The sequence below is a fragment of the Thunnus albacares genome, chromosome 12, assembly GCF_914725855.1.
Source record: "Thunnus albacares chromosome 12, fThuAlb1.1, whole genome shotgun sequence".
NCBI classification, from domain to species: domain Eukaryota; kingdom Metazoa; phylum Chordata; class Actinopteri; order Scombriformes; family Scombridae; genus Thunnus; species Thunnus albacares.
The window spans coordinates 11,818,992-11,846,951 of NC_058117.1; the positions used below are offsets into that span (position 1 = coordinate 11,818,992).

General features: G+C 40.1%; 3 protein-coding genes across 3 annotated transcripts in view; 2 read left to right on the plus strand and 1 right to left on the minus strand.

Moving 5' to 3' along the window:
• clstn2a (calsyntenin 2a) overlaps positions 1 to 5,862 on the minus strand; it is a 168,904-nt gene extending 163,042 nt beyond the window's left edge. Inside the window, exon 1 of the mRNA XM_044367344.1 lies at positions 5,535 to 5,862. Coding sequence (XP_044223279.1) covers positions 5,535 to 5,610 — 76 coding nt within the window. The 5' untranslated portion in view covers positions 5,611 to 5,862. The remainder of the gene's footprint in view (positions 1 to 5,534) is intronic.
• A 3,290-nt stretch (positions 5,863 to 9,152) lies between these two features.
• On the plus strand, positions 9,153 to 27,960 carry nmnat3 (nicotinamide nucleotide adenylyltransferase 3). The gene is made up of 13 exons (XM_044367507.1): positions 9,153 to 9,257; positions 10,811 to 10,955; positions 12,594 to 12,777; positions 14,476 to 14,561; positions 16,643 to 17,055; positions 19,441 to 19,597; positions 20,033 to 20,211; positions 20,969 to 21,070; positions 21,186 to 21,214; positions 25,178 to 25,281; positions 25,775 to 25,953; positions 26,947 to 27,048; positions 27,237 to 27,960. Exons 2-13 carry the CDS (start codon positions 10,844 to 10,846, stop codon positions 27,288 to 27,290), a joined length of 1,701 nt encoding a protein of 566 aa, XP_044223442.1. The 5' UTR covers positions 9,153 to 9,257; positions 10,811 to 10,843; the 3' UTR covers positions 27,291 to 27,960.
• On the plus strand, positions 19,430 to 23,167 carry rbp1.1 (retinol binding protein 1, cellular, tandem duplicate 1). Its single transcript, XM_044367345.1, has 4 exons — positions 19,430 to 19,597; positions 20,033 to 20,211; positions 20,969 to 21,070; positions 22,516 to 23,167. Exons 1-4 carry the CDS (start codon positions 19,525 to 19,527, stop codon positions 22,564 to 22,566), a joined length of 405 nt encoding a protein of 134 aa, XP_044223280.1. The 5' UTR covers positions 19,430 to 19,524; the 3' UTR covers positions 22,567 to 23,167.

Here is a 27,960-nt window from a genome sequence, read left to right on the forward strand (position 1 = left end):
GTACTAGGCTAAAATCATCTATGAGGAGAGAGACTCCACTCCACTTAAACAGAGAGAATTTCAGGAGTGGCGCTCTCCCAGTTTAACTTTCACCGATGTATAATATCAATAATTTAAGCTTAAAAACCTAATAAAATCAGGATCTTCAGTATCTGGATCATGAAGCTCATGAAAATGAAGGTGTGCCAAATTAGTGGGCTACAAATGTTATTTTAATGTGTCCCATTTATACATATTTAATCCACATTTAGGTAAATATGAGTATCTGATCGGACACGGTATATCCAATATTAAAAGACTGAAGATCGGGATCAGAGACAAAAAAGGTAGACTGGGCATCCATATGTGTTCAGTATTGCTGTGCTATCATTGACTGTGTTTGAGAGATAAACACATAACTACAAACACTTCATAACTATTTTTCACCGTTGTCATTCTGGACAAATTCCAGTATCCACTCGATATGGCTGTTGCATTCAAGCCAGCATGCCAGTGTCCGCCAGATGTGGCATCTCAGTCATGGCTCATACGCAGCTCCTCTCTCAGTTCCGCTATCTTTACACACCAGGTCTATTTTTGAAGGAGCAGCTCGCATCTCTGAAGAATGAAATTCACTCTTGAATGTTATAAATGTCTACATTTATTGACAATTGACATTAAATAAATATTTTAAAAGGTGCAATATATGACATTCATCCCCACTAGATGTCGCACTACAGCACGAGCATCTCAGACCAAAACAAATGTACGCATCATTTCCTCGGTAAAGTTGGGAAAAAAAGAAAGCATCCCCTGAACTGACAGCTCACAAAAGTCAGATCAAACTGTCAAACTAGGCAGTGCTGCTCAAATATGGATGAAGATTCTTTTACTGCGTTGCCTATTTCTCACCTCAAATATTTTCAGAAACATAGTTTAGTTTACTCTTTAGCTGTAATATTATAAAGTTTGTGAATTGGCCACCATGTTAAAAACGGACACGGGAAGACACGGAGGGACTCACATGCACTAACATGCACGCGCAGCCAGGCCGGTTATTAAAACAAAGAACAGAGAGGCTATATCTTTACACAGCAAATACTTGTTTTCTGACATCTAGTGGGACTGAATGTCATATATTGCACCTTTAACAATACATTTCATTTGTTATTGGCTTTGTCTTTATGTATATAGAAAAACTTGTTTTTGCTGCAGAGAGCCAAATTGAAAACAGAACATCTGGGTTCTGTTTGCTTTGACTTTGTATGCAATTGCGCCTCAACTAAAATTTGCTTTGCTCTCTGTGTGAACACGCTGTAATAACGCAAATTACTAAAAATCCAGCCTTGGAAAATAGCTTTTCTCAACACTACATTGTGTTGTTTACTCAATATATTTAGACAAGAAGGGAAATTTTTAAAAAAAGATCTAATATCTTTGTTTATTCAATATATCTGTTTAAGCAGCCTATAACAAACTGTATTTCCCATATGCCCTAGACAATCGTGGGTTAAACATCACCAGATTGAGAAAAGAGGCGAGCCCGTTTGTGAGGCGACTGGTCACAGTTAGTTCAGACGTGTTCAGACATGTTCAGACATGAAGAAGAGGTTTGGTCTTTGAAGAAGACTCTCTCTGTCTCTCCTCTACCGCACCAACTCAGTCGTTTACTGACAACCGGCCACCTGGCACAGCTTCAAGGGAAAAATATGTGTCTTTATTAAGAAATAAAAAAGTGTTTACTCAGATAGTTTTGAAGTAGAGGAATGTCAAAGTGTGTGAATGTGTGTGTGCATGCATTAGTGAAAGAACGGGGAACAGTGTGTGAGGATATCTCTCAGAAGTCAGCACTGCATGCAATGTTTATCCACCACATATTGAGCAGTGCTGACCAGAAAGCCCCAACGGGGCCATTGGACCAGCTGGTGTAATACTGGCATACACAAAGCCCCAAACACAAACACATCTCTCTCTCTCACATGCACACACACAAACACACTTACTCTCTCTTCAACACACATACATCATCCTATGGCAGCCCTTCCATTTCACTCCTCTCCTCCACCTTACGCCTCATCAGACATATTATAATTAGCCGTGCTGAGTAATTAACATCCAAATTAGGACCTTCATTTGCATATCTGCCCTCATTTGCATATACTTCCAGCAGCACACAGACCTGACATTCCTCCACACACTTATAAATGCCAGTACAAAACACAGGGGTACTCAGTCTTTTTCAACACAATTATCTGCCATCACAACGCATGCACACACCTTTTCACACACAAGAAACACACATATTCTTTCCTTTGAAAGCTGTTAGAAAACATGAACTGGGAACAGTAAAGGACAGAGAAGGGTCGGGGTGCAGAGAGGTGGATTAAAGCTAAAGGAGGGTTAAAAGAAAGAGAAAATCAGCACAGGCTAGCAAAGAGGGGGACTGAGGAGGGGATAGTAATAGAGGTAGCAGAGATAGAGTGGGAATGTGACACACTCCAGATGAGAAAAGGCAAAGTAAGACAGAAAGAAGAGTGCCTCGCCATTTATACATCTCACTTAAGCCCATAAACTTTGGAATTGAATCCATGGCTGTGCAAAGAGAGAGAGCAGCAAGTCTGGAAATCAGAACGGAGGCTGTTCAAGCTTGGAAAAAGAAGTGAGAGGGAGAATGACGAAACACTTCTCGCTCTCTGTGACATTTGCCCTCTGAATGGCATCAGCCCAACGGAGCGGAGCAGCAAAGAGTGATGCAGAGTCAAAAGAAAAGACAGAGATAGACAAGGAAGAAAAAACACAAGTGAGAAAAGCAGAAGAATGAAAGACAATGGAAAGGGCATGAATGACAAGAGGAAAAGAGCGACAGGACGGGCAGAGCAGTTCCCGTCAGACATTCTTTCACCAGTCATTGCACAGAAGAGGAAAACCTGAGTTATGCTTCGGCGTTTCACATCGCTCTCACGATTTATGTTCCGGCGAGGATAATGCAGCTAGACGGCTCTGTTGAAAAGACACTCATAAATCTGATCTTGTTTTCGATTTTTTCCCCCCCTTTCTTTCTCTTTCAGCGCCCCTAAAATCCTCTCAGTCTGTATTCTTTGGCATTCATCTGCTCTGGTCTATTTTTCGGTCTTCTTATGTGAAGGTATTCAGCAGCAAGCCTTTGTCTCATGTACATACAGTATTCTGCTGAGCTTGTAGAGCTTGTAAATACAACATATAAAACACCCTCACTTACTGTGTCTCTCTTGTGCAGCATGCCAGTACACAAAGGCCTTGATCTATTCCTCTTCAACTGTTAAGAAGAAATGGCTTTACTTAACAATATCAAGAAAATTGCATGACACACCGAGTCAAAGCCAATCCGGTAATTTCATAACATGCTGAATAATGTGATATTTGGCCTCAAAACCATATTATGTATCTGTGCATTGCATAGCAAGTGATGTGTGGATACATGCTGGCAATCACAGCTGAGTTCACACATCACATTCACCTTAGAAAATTGAATGGGTCATTGAAGTCTCTGCAGAAAACAGGCTCTCCTCTAAACTCAATCTAAACCTAGTTAGCCGTCCGTCTGGCTCACAGCCATATTGAGGTCTGTTATAAACAGGGAAAATAATGATAATATTTGGTTGAGCGCAGACAGCCAGTCAGCCCCATGCTCTCACTCCAGAGACCCAATTAATACCACTGTAAACCGCCGCTGCCCTTCACAGACAACACCAGTCGGCGCTGCATGTGTGTTTGTGTGTGACAGAGAGAGAGAGAGAGAGAGAGAGAGAGAGAGCGAGAGAAAGATGTGAGAGTATCACATGGTGAGGATGTGATTGAATACAACGCCCTGACCATCGTTGCCCTTCTCCAGCACTAATCGATTATTATTGTAGACCTAAATCATCTTTCAGATCGCTGGCCAACCAGCCAATCATGACCAGCAACGTTACCGCTGATATCCTAAATAGCCTAAATGTTTATGGTGTTGATCATTTTAAAAGAAACTGGGGCATGTGAGGTTGCCTCCTGAACATAACATTATGAGGAGAAGAGTATCCCAGTAACCTTTCAGCCTGACATTGATATTTAGCTACTATGTGATCTCCTAGTGGCTTAAAGGGTGACTCCACCTGCGTTGCTTTCCGGGTTATTCAAGTGAAAACGCCCACTCAGCCGTAAGCAAAAAGCAGTGACATGGGTTAGAGCCAGAGCGCTGATGCCCCCCCCCCCCCACCACACACACATACACACACACACACAGAGTTCGCTGACACAGTGTCTTCCTAACATACTCGCTCGCTGTATGTTACAGCATGAAAAATTGTCCAGATATCCTACGAGCGATGTCACAGCCCTGAGTCTGAGTGTGTGAGATGTTTATAAATGCACCGGATGGAGCGGAGGGACAGACAGCTGCTTGGTGCCTGGAGCTCTGGAGCTTCAGGATGAATAACACCCGCGAGTCACACCGGATTCTGCTCTGATCCGGAGGGAGAAGAGCTCAGAGGTTATTTTTTAAACTTTGAGCAGCAGCAACAGCAAGTTCTCAGTCTGTGGCTGCTGGCTAGGCGGACTAGGGGGTTTGTATCAGTTTATATGTAGCAACGTCATCATGCAGAAACCTACGTCAGGTCACGTGGGAAAAAGTTTTTAGACGGTCTTGGGAAAATGGCATTTTGACACTAAAACACACTTCAACCAAACTTTGAATTTTCAGATTTGAATACATATGGAACAATAATGTGAAGCTACCAAATGATATAAAAACCTCAAAAAAAAAGTACCTGCCCTTTAAAGTGATGGGAAACTGGTGTGAGTTATTTGAGATTAAACCACCAGTCAATTAATCAATTATTCAGCTGGGAGAATTTCAGAATTAATCTCAGAATAAATCTGCAACTATTTTTGATAATTTGATGATTTTTTCAAGGAAACATACTAAAACATCCCCTAGTTTAAGCCTCTCAATTATGTTAGTGTTGAGAAAGGAGGATCTTTTCAAATGCACCTGCACCTGAGACAGTCAGACGTGCGAATATCTCCTGTGGAAAAAAGGCTCATGTGATTTCAAGACGTTACCTTGAGATTTAGGAAATTGTAATGGTCATTTTTGCAAGGCTATTTTCTAAAGGGGGTAAATGATTGATCGAGAAAATAATCGATGATGAAAATAATAGTTGCAGCCTAATGTCTATATTGACGGTTATTTATCCCACTAACGTATCACTGTATCAAGCTGTAACTTTCCACCTAGCTAACTGTACACCTGTCCCGTTAATTGCCCTGTCAACCATTACACACGAGCCCCGACTAACCGTTAGTCAACAACTGCCACGGGGGGGGGGGAAATATACGTCAGGTCAACAAATATTCAGCACAACTTAGCTAAAAAGGGACAAAACAAACAAACAAAATACCCTAAATACCTACGAAGTTGTTAGACGGACCGTTGCTGCCAACTTGAGCAACTCAAGGGCAAAAAAAAGCAGCAACATTTTGAAGCCAAGTTGATTTTCCTTTTTGCCAAAATCTTTTTTCTTTTTCATGTTCCTTACCTTTTCCGCCGAGAGCGCAGGAGTGGCCCCAGAAAAGCCCAGAAAACAGCAAAAAAGGGACCCCGAGTGTCTGCATGGTTATCGGAGCTGTGTTGCCGGGTGATGTCTCCCCGTCCTCTCCTCCTCTGAAAACCTGGATCACCTCCTCAGCGCGAGGGTGTTTCTCAACGAGCCCGGCAGGTAGAGAGACCTTCACTGGAAACTGGGAACAGGGAGAGAGAGAGAGGGCGTCAGTAGAGCAGCGTAAATGAAGAGGAGTTTCCTGTTATATGCTTTCAAGATAAAACTCTGTCTACTGTTATTGTTATATAACGTCAAATACGAGTACAAAAACATCGCTATATTTATACTAGATGTTTTTTTAAATCGTATTGTCACATCTTAATGATTATGGAAACCTCGAAACAAGTTTTTATATACACTACTATTAATACTACACTTTTATATTGAAGAAAATAGCTTATTTTCCGGTATCAGTATGGCTTAATTGGGTTAACTTGACTGTTAATGAGGCAGCTCCCTCAGACCAATGAAGAGAAGGAGCAAGTGGTGAAGACGGGGATGTAAGTAGGGGGATCTGTCTGAGATGAGTGTGAATGTGTTGAGTTTGGTGTTAAGAAAGGGGAGGGGGTGATTTTGACACCCCAAGAAAGAGCTGCTGTAGCTAATGGAGAATTTGCTCCCAGTGATTGCACTCCTCTACAGAAATACAGCTACAGTTATTCAATCAGTTCAATAAACCCCAAGCCATAAGGCACCAGAAGCTTACCACACATCCCCAAAGTGAAGTGATTTATGGTAGCTAGGGGGGGTCATAATACCACGCATACACAGGGAACATTAATTCCTCTGTGATTCAAGTTTTTCAACACATGAAACAGCTTCTAAATCAGTGTTTCCCGACTCCTCTGGCTTGTGACCCCCTTAAAGCAAAACGATGTGTATTACAGCACATTACAACGTGTACTACAGCACTACTACAATAGTCTACTACTTGGGAAAAGTTCAAGCAAAAAGTTATATTTTTTCTCCATAAGTTAAGATAAATTCTGTACAGATATATTTGTCTTTTTTCTGGTTTTCTATTGTGTTAATTCTCTTGTGACTGCTTAGATGCTTAGATGTTAGTGTCCCAATCCCTTGGTTGACCTTCAGACTCATTTTGCTCGACATTTCCTCATCATATCAATGAAAATGCAAGATCAGATTTGATCTCAGACTGACTGGTATAACAGGTGCGACACCTGAATACCTAAATGGCCATTTCGGTATTCAGACAAGTTGGTAACCCATGTGCATCCTTATATCAATTTATGAAGCTGTTATCCTCCATTAGTTGCCTGTGTTAGCTAGGCATTTGGGAAATGTAAAAAATCTGTCGCTTTGATTTAGTGTAATATGAACTGTGGATTTTTGCATCTTCTTACAGCGATGTTCCTTTTCTAATCGAATGAAGCAGCTGCTACAATATGATGTTTTTCCAGCTGTATCCTCCTAACAAGAGCCCAAACAGCACAGCTATACACCCCCTCACAGATTTGAGTCTTTCAGTTTACACCCTGTGGCAGAATCACTGGTTTTCTCTAACGGCCGTATGTTCTTCAATTATTCCCCCTGTTCCTTCGTCTGTTGGGTGTGGGTGTGTGTTCTGGGGATTAGAGAGAGGGGGCAGACCTCAAGTGAGTTAAGAGGATAACAAAGATAGAACACACACACACATACACACAAATGCAGAGAAAAACATGCAGGACCACATTTTCATGTACATGCAGCCACTTACACACATACTCCCAACTGGCTGTTTCCATGGCTGGTGGCAGCTAAGTTACAGCAGGGGGAAAGATGCATTAGGGAGCACATTGTTCCACTACCTGCAGCCAAGTCCTCAGGTAAGCAATCATTTAGAACAGGGGACATTTCACGGTGGCATTACTTAGGTATTGCATGTTATTGACGCACATTTTACTTTCAACATAACACATATTTTTCATATGGATTAGGCTGGTTGCCTTTTTGACTTTTGACTTTTTCCAGCATCTACTGTATCCTCCAGCAAACCCAAACAGTTTATGAGTAATGAATTATTCAACTGTTTATGACTCCTAAATTATTAATCTTATTAAGGTTTCATTTATTAAGGTATTGCATCCTCACAATGGTAAGGACTGGTAAGAAAAGCAGTGAATATAAAAATATTAAATTCTAAGATCTCAGATAGTATAATCTGTGTGTGCCAATGTGGAAAAGTATTTTTCATACCAACAAAACAAGATGTTTACCTGAGATGCCATCAGAACATAATATCTAGGCATCTAGACTCCATTAAAATTAAAGTTCAAGTCAAGTTCATGTTGCATTAGAATTATCCACAAAAATACCAAAGCAGAAAATCTTCCTCCATCTACAGAAAATTAATCTGGATGCTGTCTTCTTTTTTTCTCTATCTGCACCAACACTGGTGTGGCATCACAGATTATTGGACAAGACAAATTCATTTCTGCTGGTACAGAGGGCAGTTGTGGATTTTAACTGAGACTGACTGAGCAGTCGAATGAATAACAATCTGAAGTTTCAACCTAGAAGCATGATGATGATTGTTTCCTCACACACACACACACACACACACACACACACACACACACACACACACACACACACACACACACACAAACAGGCATGTATGCATGCATCCACACTTCTGTTCACCACTAATCTTGCTAATGAAATGCACGAATGAATGACACTGAAAGATAGGACTCAGAAACCAGCTTCCACTGTACAGACCTGATACTCAAAGGGTCTAACCCACAGCTTGTTGTTGGGTGTAGTACTGACAGTAACAATAGTCACAATACTATGAAATAGGCTGATTAAATATGAAATGAATTATTTGTGCGAGCACATACAGCATGCACGTTTATGTAATTCCTCTTGCCATTACTGTCCTTATTGGGCAGAGTTAGTTCTATTTTCTAGTGGTACATGCCAATGGTCTCTAAAACACCAAAGGACTTCCTTGAACCTTCACATTCTCTCAATATTATTCTTGTTCGTCTGTGACAAAGAAGAGTTATTGGAAAAGCCATTTGCAGCACAACCTTTTTGTAACCAGTTGCTGGTTGCACTACAGACAGTCAATTAGTGTTTGACAAAGCTTCTCCTTTTCATCTGACAAGCAGTTAACAACAATGGAATGAAAGGTTACCAGGAGCATGTAGGTGTTTGATAAGGTGCCGCTGTAAAGGTCAGCTTATGATAAACTGCTACTTTTGGCAAGAAAATGCATTCTGTTGAAATGGATAAAGGACTCTCCTCCTACTGCCACGATGTGGTATAGACAGATGGGACTTAAGGCTAAAGTCTTCTAAGACAACATATATGGGGTGGAGCATGACTTTTCTAGACAGTTTTGAGTTGATTTTTTGTTGTTGTTGCTGTTATGTTGTTAGGCCTTAATGTAGGCTGATATGGGTTCTGTTGATATTATAAAAATAATAAAATTATCATTTAAAAAACAAAAAAAGAAAGACCAGGCAGTTAATTGTACAGTGTGCTTCAGTACCATGGAGAGCTCCGTCACTTTGCTCAGGACAATCTTCTTCCACCAGGGGTCGCACTTCAGCCGGATTTTCTCTCTGCGGAACCATCGAGCAGCAGCTCCTCAGATCCAGGGAGGGGAATAAGTGTGACACGTGCACCCAAGTAGCAACAATGAGAGAAAAGGTAATCAAATTATTCATCACTCTCACTTTTAAGCATTTTACATTTTTGTATTAGCCTTTGAGTGTTACTGCCTTTCAGTTTTACAGATTCATGCGAGTCTGTAAACGTCCCTTTGACGTAGTTTGGTCGGACAAGCTAAGTAATGTTAGCTGCCTGCTCAATGTCAAGGGAGACATTTATTGACGTTTACTGAACGTCGTTGGTATTGTCACGCTGTCCTCTGAATTAAATTGCGCTGTTTAACAGCTGTCAGAAGACGTCAACTCAATGTCTCGTCGGCTCAAGCAATAAAAAGACACACAGACGCTGCACCTGTCGTCTGCACAGCCTCCCACATCCTTCAGCAATTATCCTGCTTCCTACAAACTGGGATGTGCAATGTGCAAGTGCAACAATATTGAAAACTTGGCTCAGTACAATGAGATGTTACCTGCATTATGTAGATACATCGTTTTACAGTTAATATTGTAGAAATGAGTGAAGAATAGAGAACAAAACTGATGGTGGTTGTAAGAGGGAAAAGTTTAGATGTTTGTACTGTTAATACAACCAAGAAGATTGTAGCATAAATAAGCTTCCACATAGGAAAAAGTTTCAACATTGGCCTTTCGGTGAGGCATCTCATTTTATGAATGAATAATTTGTTAAGTAATAATTTGTTTCTGACATTAGGACATTATTTGGAGACTATTTATTTAATCCCAGACCTAATATCTGTGCTTCATAGTGAAAGACATCTCAGTCAGTTGACCTCATAGCGGGCAGCCTATTGAGAAATCTCAGTCTTGATGTTTATTGTCTTATCCAAGATATTGATGCCACTTATTTCATTGCAGCCATTGTCATTTACTTGTTATCTGTGCACACACAATAGCCTGAAGGATTTTTTTTAATGCAGTACTTTTAGTTTTAGCCTGACAGAGAAGGTGAGCAAAGGCCAACATACAAAATCTGTAGGAAATCCTTGGATTAGTCATAAACAAGGGAAACTGTTCAACTAACCTAGTAACTAACTAACCAACTAGAAGTTTAAAGTGACACCTGTTAGAGTGGCTGGTTGAGGCAACCATCTCTCCAACTAATGTGTACCATTAGATGATGATGTGTCTGGTGTTAATTTCTCTCTAGGCCATCTACACACACATATACCCATTAAAACAAAATGCCACTGCAGTTCCTCCCCTCCTCCAGTGTCTGACTCCAGCAAAATGCCAACACATTTATTCTTGCCAGTATTTAGGTACGCTGGTTGTCCTCATGATAAATGGGCAGGAATGTATATGTTATGGGTTTGGCTCTCACTGGGGTCACCTATACTAAAGTTGTGTGAACTGCTTTGGGATAAAAACTCCCAACAAATGACAAATAAGCAAACCTCTGCAAAATGTTACAACATGGCTCCAGGTAATTATGATTACAAACTGATTTTCAGCTATATTCATATAAAGTACTCAAGAGGAGAACTCTTCCTTCAGTGCTGTCAGCTTTGTGCCCCGTCATCTGACTCCGACAATAAATACAGTTAATGACTTCTCCCTTTCCTTTTCTCCAAGGTTCTTTGACTGCGGTGTTGGGGTTAAACTAGGATGGCCATCCGTCGGGTTCCACTAGTCTTGTTGGCCTGTGGCTCCTTTAATCCCATCACCAACCAGCACATGAGGCTGTTTGAACTGGCCAGAGACCACATGCACAGCACAGGTCAGATCCAAAGTTTAAAATTAGGTTTAGGGCTAAATGAAATGAAAAAGGTGGCGTGCTAAAGATGTGCATTTGCTTTTTAAATGTGTGCTGTTTTGCATGCATTATTTGACTCCACAAGTAACCTTCAGGGTCGAAGCAGTTCCTGTAAAAGTTCTGATAAGATGATGTCAAATAAAGCTCCTCAATTATATATGCAGTGGATCAAATGTATATCTTGAAATAGGATTCTCACAGTGATGAAGCTACAGAGAATTATAATCCAACTCTGCGGCTCTGAAGACGTTTGCAGACTCTTTTAGACTCTTTTATTTTACGGGCCAAAAATTTACTGCATAGTTCACATGTTCTTATCAACCTAATTTTCAGCAACAGCAGGCAACTGTTTTCAGCAAACAACCTCTTTCCAACCTACTGTACATCACCTGCCTGGCACCACATGACAGACAAAGGTGGCAACTACAGTAGCTGGTGAAAAAAGTCTTAACAACCAGCGAGCTAAAGATGTAGGTATTATATTATAAGACGGAGCTAAAAGGAGATTGAATATTACTTTAACTCCAAATTAATACTAGTTTTCTTCTGGTCTTCTGGATGTGAAAAGTAGGAATTTCCTTGCTAACACATTAGCCATTACAATTTTATAATACATATCAGGGCTTTGTTTTTCAGATCAGTCCTCTGCCCCCCAGTGGTAAAAAAATCAATTATCGCAGATTAAAGCACTCTAGTCTATGACAGGATTATTGTCACAAACAAGAATAACAAAGAAAGGAAACATTCACTTTTTCTGAAGTTTGCAAATGTACAAACATGCTAAACTTTCTGATGCTGCAGAGACCTACAATGAACTCCGTGTTATTTTCTTCTGGTTTAGAAAAAACTCAGTCACCCTTGGCTCGGCTGTGTGTCTTGACATGTGCTGCCACACAGTCCATGTAACAGCAGTGTCAGCAGACACAGTCTCCTTATATAAATTCAGGCCCATTTACATCCTAAAGCTGATCAGAATAAGAATACCAGCCTGGTCACATGGTTTTAATGTGTTATACTGGTCATGAATCAGCTCCTTCATTCTAAGATGCTTTATGAGTATATGCACACTGCAGCATTTCAGTGGGCAGGAACATAAATAAGGCTCTTATGGTTCCCTTTGACCCCTTACCTATAAGGAATCAGCTGAATAGTTTGAGTGTAACCATTAGAAAATACTGTAAGCTGCATACATTAACTGTTTTCATCCTTCTGTTATGAATGTCTGTGCTGCAGTTGCAAATCAATCTGTTATTTACCCTTTTTAACACTATGATTAGCACAATGTGCTACTGGATTGGAAAACTGAAATTTTCAAAATATTAGTTGAAAGTAGTTTCTAAAATCTTAAATATCAATTAAACGATAAGCCACAAGTTATGTCATAGTTTGATAACTTCATGTCATTATCAAGCACTTTCATTTCCCCATATTAAAAAGATCAATTTTAGCATTTGCAGCACTTCTCCAATTTGAGAGCTGACAAAGCACTAATGGTATTAACATCACTATCTCTTAGAGATCACTGTATCTGCTGCTTTATATTCCAATTCTGTATTGGCTGTCGTGACCCAGAAAAACTGTATTAATCTCCTCTCCCTTCAGGCCTGTACCAGGTGGTGGGTGGCATCGTGTCTCCAGTGAGTGACGGCTATGGAAAGCAAGGCCTGGTACTGGCTAAGCACCGAATTGCTATGGCAAAGCTGGCGCTGCAGAGCTCCAACTGGGTCACGGTTGACGAATGGGAGAGCCAGCAGCCAGACTGGACGGAGACGGTGGTCACTATGAGGTACAAAACAGCAACAGTTGTTAAACAGTTATAACTGTTTTGTTTGTAAGAGGTTACTACTACTAGAACATGCATTAAAGTGTAGGATTAATTTAACCTTTGCTGTCATCTATTGTCGACGCACCTCAACTGATGATGACATCCACTATTACACAAGTTGCTTATAATAACTGTAGTCAGTAATTCCTCGTCCATCCATAATTCACAGCACTCCAGTGATTAATCAGAGAGGAGATTTACTTTTTATCAAATTTCACTGAATAAAGGCTTTTGCTTTGTGTGACCAGATACTGTGAGATTAAATTTTCATGTGCAGCCAGTAAATGGATTCCAACCTTAATATAAAGTGTAATATACTGTAGAAAGTCATTTCTTCATTTCTTTTTACTGAGCTGTGAGTAACTGTGCGTTACACATAAAGGCTTTCTCTTGCCATTTCAACAGCAGCTGAAACTTGAATTGCTATAACCAAAACTGTCCCCGTCAATGACAATCTTTTAATGTACTGGAAGATAAAAATTTCTTTAAGTCTAACAACAGGGCCACTGCAGCGTAACTCATTGCCTTCTTTATGGTTCTTCTCGTCACCTTCATACTTAAGAGGATATAAAACCAATTTTTTTGTAGTTTTACCAGTACAATTCACTGGGATGTACTCTTCTACGCTGCTCCTGCCAGTCCTGCATCAAGCCAACCTCGACTGTTTGTGTAACACAGTGTTGCCATGTTCCCTGAGCCTAAATTACGAGGTTGTGGTCTTTTCGGGGCTGCCAGACTTGACTGATGTCAGGTCTGGGTTTTTCATGGGGTGAAATTGGGGGCACGGGCTGCTTAATTCACTGGCCGAGTGGGAGAGATGTAGTCGTAAAAGGTTGTCCGGGACATAAATATGGGTGATGAGAGGCAGGCAGAGGAGCTGTGATGTGAATGTGAAAGAATATCGGAGTATTGAGTTTACTGTACAGAAATACGCTATTTGCACCCCATACTGTGTGTTGTGAAATAGTAAGTCATAAATGCTAAAAGATTTGGGCACATTTTAAAAGGGTCTCTCCCACTTGCATCATTCTTCCACTTTATTATTCACTCTCCTCCTTCCCTGCTCCCCATTTCACACACAAATCCCCTTATGAGTGTCCCCCCCCACCCCCACCCCCACCCCCCACAGCTGGTTGTCTCTAAGCCGTGTTTGCGCAACACGGGTACTGATCAAGGCATGAAGTGGCCTGTTGTCCTGAGGCTGTGAGCAGGCTACGTCACACGTCATCTCACTCCCCAACACACAAACACACACACACACACACACAAATCTAGTAGAACACCTTTAAGAGGCTTTACTTCATAACAGTAAAGTTTTTCATTCATCTTTTTTTCTAAGTTCCTCTGTAACTCATGCTTTCTTCTCTGTCTTTTTGTCTAAGTCACTTCAGTTTGATGAGGAATTATTGGCATTGTGTTTTAATCACAAAATGCTGTTGGCTTAAGCATATGAATCGAGCAAGTTAAATAATGAATGAGTACTTAAAAAAGTAGTATTTCTGAGTAAATGCAATTAAACAACCAGCTACTGATAATAACTGAAGATAAAGTGAGAAATCCTGAAGATCAGAATGAGAAAGGATATTTCTGTGTATTACCATATATAACATTTAAGGAATAAACTCTCTTTCTTCTCTCACACCTTTGGTATTTGGACAGGTATCATTATGGGCGTATTCTAAAGGAGTATGAGCACAGCACAGGAACTCACAGCAACTCCGGTGGGAACTCCACTCTCCTCTCAAGTAAGAACTTCTCACTCTTGGGAACTTACGATAAGCTGAGAAACTCCTTGACCCCTGACTTTTTTCAGGCCTTAGTATTTGGTTTTAATATCCGCCGTGAATTAATTCTTCCTTGCGTTTTGTGTTCCAGCGTGGTTAGAAATTTAAGACATAGACATTAATTACATTTTTGGCCAGGCTAGTGGCGTAGCTGGAGGGAAGGTAATGTTGTTCTGTTGCTTGGTCTACCGCTTTGGTCCAGACTGAAATATTTCAACAACTACTGGATGGATTACTATCAACATTTTCTACAGACATTCGTGTTCTCCTGGAGGATAAATCCTAATGAGTTTGGAGATCGCTACACTTTTCCTGTAGCACCAGCAGCCGGTTTCTGTCTCCACATTTGATGGATTTCCATGAAATTTCATGCACACAAACTCACCCTGTCACCAGTTTTACTTTTCATCTATCATCATCATCAGGTCAAAATTTCAATTTGTAGAATACTTTTATGACCAAATTACCTGCAAGATTAATAACATTGTCATCAGCCTCAGCTGTGCTGTACTGTTTAGTGCTAATTAGCAAATGGTAAACAACATCAGAATGTTAGCGTTGTCATTTGCTGTGTGTAAATGTAGCCTCACATAAATACATGGCTGTAGACTCTTTTGAGATTAGCGCCTGTATAATGATGACATTGTAACTATATAAAACACACAGTTCTTGGTAAAGTCTTTTCTTCAGCATATTGCTTTGTCACATCTTTAACAAGCCTCCTAACAGAGTGAGGGTCAAGGATTTGCATCAATCCTATATAATGTGCCTGTTCTTAACACGTGCAAAGTCGAAGCCTAATAGTGCTCAGTGGTCCTGACTAACGGTGGTTAAGGAGTATTAGGGATAGTTTTAATAGGCAACTTTTAAGACCTTGTGTGTGTGTGTGTGTTTGTGTGCCCTCATAGGACGGATGAACTCACAAATGCATAGCTATAACATTTGTGAGCATGACGGTTGTTGCATAACTAGAAGATAGCCAATCAGAATTCAGGAACATTGTCATGGATTATCTATGATTTAGCAAAATCAGTTACAGGGATACCTGTTTGCTGCTTTACAACACTGCACAACACTTCACTGAGATCAAGTGGATACAATCTGAATTTTGTTTGCAATGATTGACATGTTGAAGAAAAAAAAATGCCTGTGTTTGTTCGTTAGTTTTGTCCTTTTCAGCTCATTTAATGTAGAGCCATATGGATGTTGAACAGCTCGAGTAATCAGCGATGTTATGCTTTGCTTTAGCCTTCAGCACGATGAATATCTAAATGGTGTGATTTCTAGAAATAATAAGTCAGTTTTAGTCATGTTCTGTTATTTGCCACGTCCAGACTCATTCTTTTTCATTGCCATTCACATCACCACTGCCTCCACTTTTGTATTTGCTCTTCAAAAGTCAAGGCTTCCTCCGAGGAGACAGTTCAGTCATGTAGGCAGTGTGTGTACTTTTATTGCATTCCTATTTTTTTAAGCTTGATTGTGGACTAGCCAGCTGGCAAACGCCCACTGGACTGTTTCCATGTATTCAAAACTAGCTCCACTTGAGGATTATGTCACTCTTTGCCATCATAATTGCTCTGAAAACAAGCACAGAATGAAGACTGAAATATCAAGGATGGAGTGGACAGTCTAGTGACTGAATGATTATTTTTGGGTAACATATTTTGAGTCTGGTGGAGAAGGAAACACTAGAAATGTGAAAATTGTGTATGTGTGTCATTTGTGAATACATTTTGATGATAACAAGGACTCAGGGTTGTGACAAGTTGTTTGTTATTTTTATGATGCATTTATATCAACAGGTATCATAAACTAACTCAAATAGAAATATTATTCATGGGACATTTTTCATATTCAGAATAAATCAGATCATGTCGAGCTGTAGCTCCGGCCCCTCGCTGCATATCAATACTTCTCTCAGCTTCAAAAGATCCGACATCACAACATATTTACATGTAGCCTCTTATTCATATGTATTTTGATGCTTTTCTCAAAAATATTAGAATAAAGCCTGACTATTAAACCACATCTTCTCTCAGGCCCGGCTCCCCAGCTGAAGCTCCTGTGTGGAGCAGATTTCCTCGACACCTTCAAGATCCCTGGCCTGTGGCTGGATGACCACGTGGAGGAGGTGGCCGGGCATTTCGGCCTCGTCTGCGTCAGTCGAGGGGGTCTGCAGCCAGAGCGGGCCGTACATGAGTCGGACGCCCTTTCACGCCACAGAGAAAACATTCATCAGGTGAAGGAATGGGTGAGGAATGAGACGAGCGCCACAGAGGTGCGGCGGGCTCTGAGACGGGGACTGAGCGTGAAATACCTGATCCCAGACTCTGTGATAGAATATATTCAACAGCACAACCTCTACACCGAGGACAGCGAGAGGAAGAATAAAGGCGTTGTGCTGAGGCCGCTCACCAAGCAGGCACAACAGCCAGCCAAGAGTCTGGATGACTGACAGACAGACTGCTGCAGCATTCAGCTGAATATGGAAACCCTTAAAGTGGAAATTCAGTCACAGATCAGTGCTTCTCTACAATGACTGGAAGCTCTGTTTACTTCCACTGGACTGCAGTGCGATACAGATGCAAACATCTGCAAAGAAACTCATGTTTGGTTTAAATGTGTTTTGTTTTAAGCAGGAGACATCAGCACAGTTCTGTGGTATGTTTTGAATCAAGGACATGTTGCAGATCCTGAGCCTCATCATTATGCCAGTCTGAGATGAATGAACATGTGTCTCTTGAAAGTTTACCATCCTATGTAGTTTTTCACATTGCACATCACTGATGAATGGAAATAAAATCCTGTATATTTGGAGCGTTTTTGTCTGACTGGTATTTTTTCCTTGCTTGTATAAAATCACAAACCAGAGCCATAGCCAGACTCAAAATATTTGGCTTTGGTTTATTGATATTATAATATCAAGAAATACAACATATCAGACTTTGTCAGGGGTTGAATGATAAAGTCTTGGACTTATTTTCACCATTGTCCCTGGTGTTTTCACAGTCCTTTATCAAGACAGACAGACAATCATACGATGTCTGACATTGAGTATAAGAACTAAGGCAATACAAAATTGAATCTTATGAACAAACAATTGATCAAATCTTTTCAGAAAGCAGACCAAAAAAAAGGTCAAAAAGCACTCCCAAAGGAGAAATCTTGTCATAAAAGCAGTTGTGAAATGTAGTTAAAGCAGCAAATATTAATGAAGACATTTAGGGTTTTACCTTTATGTGTATTTAAGTAAACTGAAGCAGAGACTTTGCAGTTATATATTAACCTCTAGGCTACCGGGATTATATTATATTGGATATTTTCCAATTGTTAAAATGTAATTTCCCCAGGTTACATGTGGTAGAAAAAAACATTGACATGGAAATCCAGCTGCTGTCAATAACAGCAGCTGTGTTGTGATCATAAACTGATTTTATCTGCAGCAGCAGCTTGGTATGACTGCTGGTAAACATAGCCCAGCATGTATGAGCCGCCATCAAATTTCATTATCACTCACTATCTGACAACAGAAAGACGAAAATATGTAAATGAGGACAACTGAAGCGTGAATTCGGCTGCATTAAAACACAGCATAGGTGATCACAAAGAGCAGGACGGACCAGAGCAGAAGATTAATCCGTGCGCACAGTTTGCCAACCAGTGCGCTCGGTTTATTAATCCATGCGCACGGATTTCCATGTCAATATTTTATTCAACCACATGAAGCCTTGGGGGGCCTCAGTACCAGGTTACTAAAACCCCTCAAATTCTCTGAAAAAACACAGAGGATATGACCCCCACAGGTACAGTAGCGATGGCCTTGACCAGGGCCTGAATTCCTGTTTTTAATTTCCTCTCATACGAAGATCATCGGGAGGATCTCTGCACTCTAACAGCCTCCCAGCAGCATTTCATTCCGGATCTATTCAGTTCCCCCCATTATCATCCACACTGTGTGTCTGCGAGGCCTGTATGTTTTTTTTTCCACCAAAGGATTTAAAGTAATCCTGACAGTTGCTCAGCTACAGGAGGTGTTTTCTCACTGAGGCCAATGGCTGAAAGCGCCACTGTGATACTGACTGGCATCCTTTGAAAGATTGGTGTGTGTGTGTGTGTGTGTGTGTGTGTGTGTGTGTGTGTGTGTGTGTGTGTGTGTGTGTGTGTGTGTGTGTGTGTGCGTGCGTCTTTGTCTGCGCTCCAGTCAGAAAGGATTTAGACAGTGTGTTGGCTGCAGCTGGCCCGAAAGAGAGATGATCAAATTAATTGAGTTATTTAGGCAAGACAAAAGATGTGGCAGGCCTATTGTGCAACATTTAATTGTTCCTGGCTGTGAGATCATTTTCAGCTCAGGTGATTCTGCTTTTATACCGTGAATATTACTCACACTGTGTTCTTCATTCAGCCTGATTCACAGCCTGATCAATGCCTTAATAGATCTCTGTGCGAGTTTTATTCCATTAGGCTGATGTTGGTTCTGCATGATGATATACACCCCATGATATAAGTTAATTGAAAAAAGGCCTCATCTTATACAACAGGAGCAACAGGCCAAATCTGCCACACGTGGAATTACATAGAAGTGCGCCTTGTCCATTAATAAAGGAAGTATATTCATCCTAATCCCACATAGGCAGAGTAAGCATTCTGCAAGATAAAGCACACAAGTGTATTGTATGTATGCAGGCCATGTGTTCCCAGTATACAATGTGTAGGGAAAGCGTGGTGCGGATTGTGGGGTTACACAGGGTGGATGGAGTGAGCGAGGTGGGAGGCAGTGAAACCCGGCAAGTAATCGGATTAAAGCGAGTTCGGTTAAAATTGGGGCTTTTTACGGCAGGTTCTGCACTCGGACACAAGTAGCCATCCACAGCGGACCTCCTCATCCACTGGAAGTAGGAACACCAGCAAAGAAACAGCCAAGATGCCCGTTGATCTGAATGGATATTGGAAAATGATTTCCAATGATAACTTCGAGGAGTACCTGAAGGCTCTCGGTGAGTTTGTTGGATATTTTTAAGAAGAAGGTGAAAATGTCTGATTTAGATTACAAATATCAAAAGTGATCAAGATTTTGATAATAGTTTTGATATCATGAAACAATGGAAATAATGCTCCAGTAATCATAAAGAAGCAATATTCCACCAGTGGTACATGAAGTCATCTGGTATTATACAGTTCATAGTATCTCATATGGTTTTTCCACCATAATGAGGGAAATGGAAATTACTATACTATATATAACTATAGACTAGTTATTGTTAGGAATACCAGACTGTTTTTTTAAGTCATCAAACTTGTATAAGTACAGATGCATCTAACTAAAAACTGGACATATATTTATGTGTATGAAACTGCTCTAAAATTCCCAACTCCTCACTGTCCTCTTCTTCTTATTCATGTTTCCATCTTTCCTCTGGGACCTGTCACAGATGTGAACGTTGCCATCAGGAAAATCGCCACCTTGTTGAAGCCCGACAAGGACATCGTTCACGATGGGGACCACATAATCATCAAGACCCTCAGCACTTTCAAAAACTACAACATGGACTTCTATGTGGGCAAAGAGTTTGAGGAGGATCTGTCTGGGGTGGATGACAGGAAATGCATGGTGAGCAATTCGGACCAACGGGAGGTTTTATGAATGTATATATGCTGCAATGCAATTTTTTACCCATTTGAAAAACCTGTTAAACCACTTAGATACTACACTTACATTACAATCCAGAGAGAGTGGGCACCTGTGGCATTAACACATCTTCCGTGGGTGCAAAACCTGGTGTGTATAAACTTCTTGGTGGCATACCTCCAGACTGTAATGAGCATATGGTGTGGTGTCATGCAGCCATTTTATACCAAACTTCACACCTACCTACTTACAAAACTTTCCTCAAACTTTTTCACAGCCTTGTCTATGGAATAACTGATTTGATTATACAGGTAGGTGTTATTTAATGAAGACAGATGTGTCAGATCCTGCAGGAAAAGAACTGTAGTGTTGCAATAAGAAATCAGTCAAATTTATTTAATCAGATTGTCACTGAATACTGAATAGGATCAAAGATTATCTGTTGTTCCCCCAGACAAAACCTTTTTTTGTATGCTGATAGGCTGATTATAGATAAGCTATAAGCTGTTTAAAGAGTGGCTGAGAGAGAAGGTCACATGCGTCCGTATGTGCTGATTTTATCGGAAATTATTTTAATTATTTTTAAGAGGGGTGTAGGAGGACTGAGCCTCTCAACTCAGTATATTACATACATTTAAATCTATGAGATATGATAGGAAACATCCATCCATAGCATTAAATAAATGTATAATGTGTTATAATAACATTCATGTTTCTCTCCCTGACCTGTGACCCCCAGACCACCATCACCTGGGAGGGAGACAAGCTGGTGTGTGTGCAGAAGGGAGAGATTGAAGGAAGAGGCTGGACCCACTGGGTGGACGGAGATGAGCTTCATCTGGTAAGAAAACATCAGTTCCTGCCATGAATATTAATGTACGCAATTTGGACACTTTGACCCATATCCAAAAAATGCCTCTCAGCTCTATATGTGCGCTGCATATGTGTGACTCTAGTGTGAATTAGCCCACCAGCTCCAGCAGAGGTAACATTCAGCTCTGTGAGGCACACATGCACACAGGATAAGTACGTTACATGTATATGGGTGTAACTCATTTACAGGCAAATAAATCCTATTGTTTCCACATAAGGAACAGCTTCTAAAGGTACAGTTTCAAAGGGAAACACATATTTTGATCCTCAAGAGTTCCCTCCAGATCAAACGGAGAGACTGATGGACGATGCGAGATAAAAAGTTATTTATATATTGTGAAATGAAAAGCCGTTAATTTTCTGCAACTCATTTATTTGGCATTTTCTCTCTGTCATCGTGAACTGAGACTTCCAGTCATCCAGTGCATATCAACATCAGCCTCAGCCATGTTATTATCTTGACTTTCCGAATCTAATTTCTGTTAGAGGGACTTCAATAACTTTTTTTTTTTTTTTTTTTTTTTTACATCTCCACTGTGAAATTCATAGTGTGGCCCAGTGTGGCCTGTAATGAAAGCATTAGCATCTGAAAAGACTTTAAAGTAATGACTAGCCCATTACCATTTTCATTAGCTCAGCATTATCAGATTTCCCTCTGTGTGATTACTGCTATCAAAGCGAAGCAAAAATAATCTGCCAAATTATTTGGTTTAAGTGATGCCAACAGATGTTTTCAATCAGCAGCCATGAAATTGGTTATTAGTAAGAAGTTCCCCAGAGCCAGTGGAGCGTTTGAATGTAGAGCAGCAGTGGCCTCTGGTGGCAAAAAATGTATTGCAAGGCGATTGTCCAGTGAAAACCATGCATCTCCAATGTTGGTGCTTTTGAATATTTCAGTTTTCCTTTGTGCACTGAGGAAATTGTCCTACTTCTTAAGCTAAATAACGCATTTTACAACCCATTGGATCATCTGTAATATATATTGTCACAAATCTGAAAACATGGCCATGAAAAGTTTATAATTTGTAGATTCGTGGTTTACTCAGGAGAACAACAAACTGTAGAACTAGATTCGAAATGATTAAGAATGTCCTGAATTATTTGGAGGACTGCTCATTCAATGTTTGTGCATCCTTGATCCATCCTCAGCCCGCCCTGCCCATAGTTACTGTTGCTAAGTCTTTAGTCAACAAGATTGTTTTCAGGTCATCTTAACTCAGCCGTGATCGCAGCATTGAGGGAAAGGAGCAGGGCTTATGATCGATCAATAATGAAAATGATTCTCTTTAATTCTGTTAACATATAGAATCAATTAAAAATGTACAATATATTGTATAGTTGCCATTCACCTCTTGGTCATTCCTGTTTCTTTCTTGAGTAATCTAAAAACTTCAAATTGTATTTTGTTTGCAGGAGCTGAGAGCTGCAGGAGCTGTTTCCAAGCAGGTCTTCAAGAAGTCCTAAGCTGCCTCTTGTTGAACGAGACGGTTACCCCAGCTGACACTGGCTCACAGAGAGACACCAGACAAATCCCTACATCTGTGCATCTACCCACATGCTTTTCTATTATAAATGTTATTTTCACCAAACACAGATTTACTGTACATCCATCAGGACGGTTGCCTTCTCTGCCAAAGCCAATTCAAAGGGGCGTGGCAGCGTTTCTATTACGTTATATCCCAAAATGTAACACTGTGTATCTGTCTCAGGGTGGGTGCTCCTTTGATTAACATGTTTAGATGTGTTGGAGGCATTGCATACTGCTAGGTGTAGCTGATCTAATGATGGTGAGCCACACTGAGAGTCCGGGTGGGAGGAAGGTTATGGATGCAGTGAAGAGAACAGAAAGTTAAACAGTTCATCTCTTCTAAGTTCTCTAAATGTGGATTGATATACAGAAAGGAAAAGGATGAAGAGTGTGGTTGAGGGCTGTAAACATCTTTGCTACTGATGCTTAGATATCAGATACAATGTGTGTGTGTGTATATATATCCCTCCCACTCCTTTGGGACTGTGCCATTGATAGTAAAATGAATCAATCAATAAAGGAAACAGTGCTCAATAATGTCATTTGTCTTTTCCTGAGTAGTTAAACTATATACTGTATCTGCATTTTGTTGAACAGACTCACTGGAAAAGTGAATGTTTTGTATGGCAGGTCAGCATCCTATCATACAACCAGACAGACCATTGAAACTAATTGATATTTCACAGGCCAATAGACTTACTGTTAGAAGTTCCTTTTATCTGAAAATGCTTCTCCAGACATGCACAAGGCCTTTGAGGGCCTCTCTACTTGAGAATTAGAGTGAGTGAAGAGAAGCCCGCGGAGCTTCAGCCAGAGAACTCGAGCCACGCTGTGCTCCGAATCAGCTAATCTGTCGGCTCACTTTGTGCATTGCCATCACCAATTGGGCAGTCTATAGAAGCAGTCCAACTCACTTGCTCATTCTTTGCTGCTGCTGCTGCTGCTCGCCTTGCTTTTCTACCTCCTGCTGCTTCTTGTGCATTCACTCCCTGCCACCATCCCAGCGTCTACCTGCAGGCTCTGTTTATTTATGGTTCCCCAGGGGGTTGTTATTGATCTCTCCCTGCTCTCGCTTTGGCTGGTCCAAAAAATTATGCTCTCAGGAAGGGGCCGAAACAGAGTGTGACGCCAGAGTAAAATCAGCATTTGCATTTATTCTCAATCAAATGGACTATCAACAGACGAACAGCTCAACACGCTCAAGAATCTTTCAGTCATTGCTTAATTTTCAAGTCTGCTCAAATATGTGTTTTGCTCATTGGTGCTGCCTAACCTTCACCGTTCAGAATGATGTATGTGTAGAATTTGACACTACAAGGCTGTTTTCATATTCATATACAGTAGGGAGGGGGGAAGTTTCTCTGTGCTCACCTTAAATCTGGGTTTAAGGCATGTACCTCCAAGTTATTTAGTGTTTGTGACATTGCAACAATTTTGCAAGCCAGTCGTGGTCCAATATGAAAACAAATGTAATGTGGAAATGTGAAGTGCACATACTGAATGGACTTTTAAGTGAAGGAGGAGACATCTTGTATCCAGTGTCCACTTTACTGGTGATAACGCTTTCACAAGAATGTTTCAGTGATACAAGTCAGTAATACAACTTGCACAGTTCCATCAGAAATGACCCATGTATTGATCACCGGGGGCAGGAAATGTGTTCTGAACAGAAACAAGGGTTCTGTGAATCCCTTGTGCATGTGCATGCCATTTAAATCCAGTGTGGGTATGGTGAACCTTGCCAGGGACAATGCAAACTACTATATAGAGATTTAACTAATGAGTGAAAGCACATTTAATGGCTATAGCAGAGGAAATGCTAGTGATAAATAGCATAATAAAACTGGGTTGGATATGATGAAAATCTCTAACTTTAAACTAAAAATATTTGCATCTTTATAGATTTTAGATTTGTCAATTTATATGTCAAATCATTTATATGTCTTTAAACATGTCTGGAAGGAATCTTTAATTCACTTATCTGTCTTTAACATTTATTTAGAACACAAAATTGAGAAATTACATATCAATTTGTTTGTATTTTTACTACAAGACGAGTTGAACTTTATTAACCTTCAAGTTTCGTTGAGGTTTAGTTTATTCGGGTTTAATATTTGAGTTTGCCACAGAAGAAATCAAACAGAGCAGACTGTGCTGGTAGATGTTACAAAATAGCTTCCCCTGTCTGTACATTGTACACTGACCATCATGGCAAAGTTCACACAGGCACTATAGTTTCTGCATGTGTCTGTGTGTATAGATGCATGTGAGAGAAAGAGTGAACGGTGTTGCGTGTACGTGCATGAGTGTGTGTGTGTGTGTGGGTGTGGGCATGTGCACTTATGCCCTTAGTAACCTCCCCCGATGACCGTGCAAAGACTGAAAGAAAAGGTTGAGTCCGTTCCCTCCCCCTCCAAAACAACTGCCCCTGCCAATCCCCTTTAACCTATAAACTCACTTATCAATAGTTCTCCGCCCTCATGCCCCCTGACTCATATAAGAGCAGGAGGACACCCTGCACCTTCCCCCTCCTTACACTGTCTAAAGTCTACAGACCACAGTGTCACCAGCTGCCACCATGCCTGCAGACTTCAGTGGGAAATGGATACTGGAAACTAATGACAAATTTGAGGATTATTTGAAAACACTGAGTAAGAAATATTTTATTTGAGTGGGTTTAATTTTTGACTTTGATGTCTTAGTTATGTGTTCATAATGTTACGTTGTGAAGAGATGTGTTGGACAAGCTGCACGAGTAAAAAAAAAAAATCATCCAATTTCATGCTCTCTTAATCTTTCTGTTAAAAGTGTTCCTGTCATTCTGTTACTGTTTGTCTGCTTTCAAGCTAAAGCAAAAATTGATTCATAAAAGCACCAATTTTACCGCAGATTATTGAGTTTTCAACAACCATCATCACAAATACAAAAATGATTCTGATTTTGAAATCATGTTATAGTCAACCACATAATTTTTCAGTCATGGACAAAAATTTCCAGAAAAAAAGTATACTCCAAGACTAAACATAGAAATCAGTGGATCTCTCCACATTAAATTATCAATACCTGTTAAAATATTATTTATGCACTCTGACCCGACTGTTCTGAAAACATTGTATAATCAAGTCTTTCTGTTTCTTTCCCCAGATATTGACTTTGCAACACGGAAAATCGCAATCTCCCTATCTCAGACCAAAGTGGTTGTCCAAGATGGAGACAAGTTTGAGTTCAAAACACTGAGCACCTTCAGGAATTATGAGCTCTCTTTCACTGTAGGGGTGGAGTTTGATGAGTACACCAAGGGACTAGACAACAGAAACATCAAGGTAGTAGACTAGACCTCAATTATATGGAGTCCAAGAAGTGGCAAGAGCACTAATAGTTTGTCTGATGAGTCAACATTTCCCATTTTTCTTGTTGCTTGTAACAATGGAAAAAGAGTATTTAAATATGGTTATGACAGCAGTTTGTGTGTAGGTGTGTGTGTCTCTCACATTAATGCTAAAAACTGACTAAAGCAACTAACAGTATTGTGTAGATGGTCAGAAATTAAAGAACCTCTTGCCTAATCAATATTTTTATGTTAACAATGGATACTTGTCTTCTACTATGTGAAACATGTGAATGCGCAAAGAAGTATTGCCCGACTCCAGCTCCCTTCAATTTTACAGCACTTGATAGCATTTTTCAGCTCAGTGTTTTGGTTTTACTGCCCACAGCTTTACTGTTTTGGTTCACTCTCACCACTCGCATAGCAGCATTTTCAACCACAGGCAGCTGATTTCAGTAAAAAAAAAAAAAACTCAAAAAAACCCATGGTGCTCTACCTGACCAGCACCAAACGACAGACAAAGTTAGTGACTAGCTGGTGAATATAGTGAAGCATTTAGCTGCTAAAGAGCTAATGAGTCAGTGGAGAACAAAAACAGAGCTAAAAGGTGAGTGAATATTAGACTCACCTCCACCTAGCGAAAGCTATTCTCATAAAGTACTTGTACAAAATAATTAACTATCAGGCTACCGCCTGGGGATCTGAGCCAATGTTTGATCAAGCAATGGGGGAGATGACAAGTACTGTACTCTTACTGATAATTTTTGTTTGAACAAAAAGAGCACATATGATTAGTTTACACTAAGAGCTGATTTCATTCACAGCTGCAGTAATGACACATTAATATGTAGGAAAAAGGGAGCTGATGAGAGATAAAAGCAGTCATGAAATAGGTGAGAACAAGCAGTTTAAGGGGCTAATAAAAAATACATACCGAGTTATAAATGAAGTATATTGTTTAATGAATGTACTATATGTTGTATTGTAGAGTCTGGTGACCTGGGAGGGGGACAAGCTGGTGTGCACCCAGAAAGGAGAGAAGGCCAACCGTGGCTGGAAACACTGGATTGAAGGGGACAAACTCTACTTGGTGGGTTCACAGTACTTTTGAGTTTTTGTGAAAGATTTGAACCAGAATTTGAGTTAATAGATAAAATAGAAATGTGCAGGATCATTATGTGACTGCCATGTACTGTATGATCAGTTTTAACACTGTAAATTCAGTGATTATCCCTCTTATTAATAATATTAACAGAATCACTTCCTCTCTACACACAGGAGCTGACGTGTGAAGATGTGGTTTGTCTTCAGGTGTTCAAGAGAAAAGAATAATATGTTCCTGTTTTCCCAAAGTTATGAGCATAAAGAATAAAGGTGCTTTTCAGAGAATATAACATGTTGTGTATAAATATAGACAAACCTATCACTAATATGTCTAACAGCAATATAAGGACAATATTCTGTTGCACAAGGTAGCGGCTAAAAAAACAAATGCATTTTTTAATGGTTTAGTGACCGCATGTGTGTGTAGTCACAAATTTCCATACTTCACAAAATCAACTGACTTTTAGAGGAGTATAATTTTCACTTTGCAATATAATTCACATGGTAAAAAAAACAACATATTTTTGTTACTAAAGTTGTGTATTTAATCAACCAAAGATTAAGATCGCCATCTGCTGGAAATATATGGTAATATCCTTTAAGGTGAGATGTGATATAATAATATAACACTACATAAATAGATCTAAGCCTCAGTTAAGACACCTCTAATCTCTGCTCATATTACATGAATGAGCAAAAATCTAGCCCCTAGTTTATCTACTACAATTCAAGATATTTGAGTGATGTGTAACTTTCTGTCTGCAAAAGTTGATGCATCTGATACTACTACTTGTACTTGTACAAGAATACATTTTAGATCAGTTAATGAATCAACACATTTAATCCTTGTTGGGTTTTTTTGTTTTGTTTTTTTAAATAAATTCATACCATGTGCAAA

Coding starts and splice junctions, on each gene's coding strand:
- nmnat3 (XM_044367507.1), top strand. CDS start 10,844: ATGGCCATCCGTCGGGTTCCACTAGTCTTGTTGGCCTGTGGCTCCTTT. Junction 14,562..16,642: donor GAACTCCACTCTCCTCTCAA/GTAAGAACTTCT, acceptor ATCTTCTCTCAG/GCCCGGCTCCCCAGCTGAAG. Junction 17,056..19,440: donor CAGCCAAGAGTCTGGATGAC/TGACAGACAGAC, acceptor TTTTTACGGCAG/GTTCTGCACTCGGACACAAG.
- rbp1.1 (XM_044367345.1), top strand. CDS start 19,525: ATGCCCGTTGATCTGAATGGATATTGGAAAATGATTTCCAATGATAAC. Junction 19,598..20,032: donor GGAGTACCTGAAGGCTCTCG/GTGAGTTTGTTG, acceptor GACCTGTCACAG/ATGTGAACGTTGCCATCAGG. Junction 20,212..20,968: donor TGGATGACAGGAAATGCATG/GTGAGCAATTCG, acceptor TGTGACCCCCAG/ACCACCATCACCTGGGAGGG.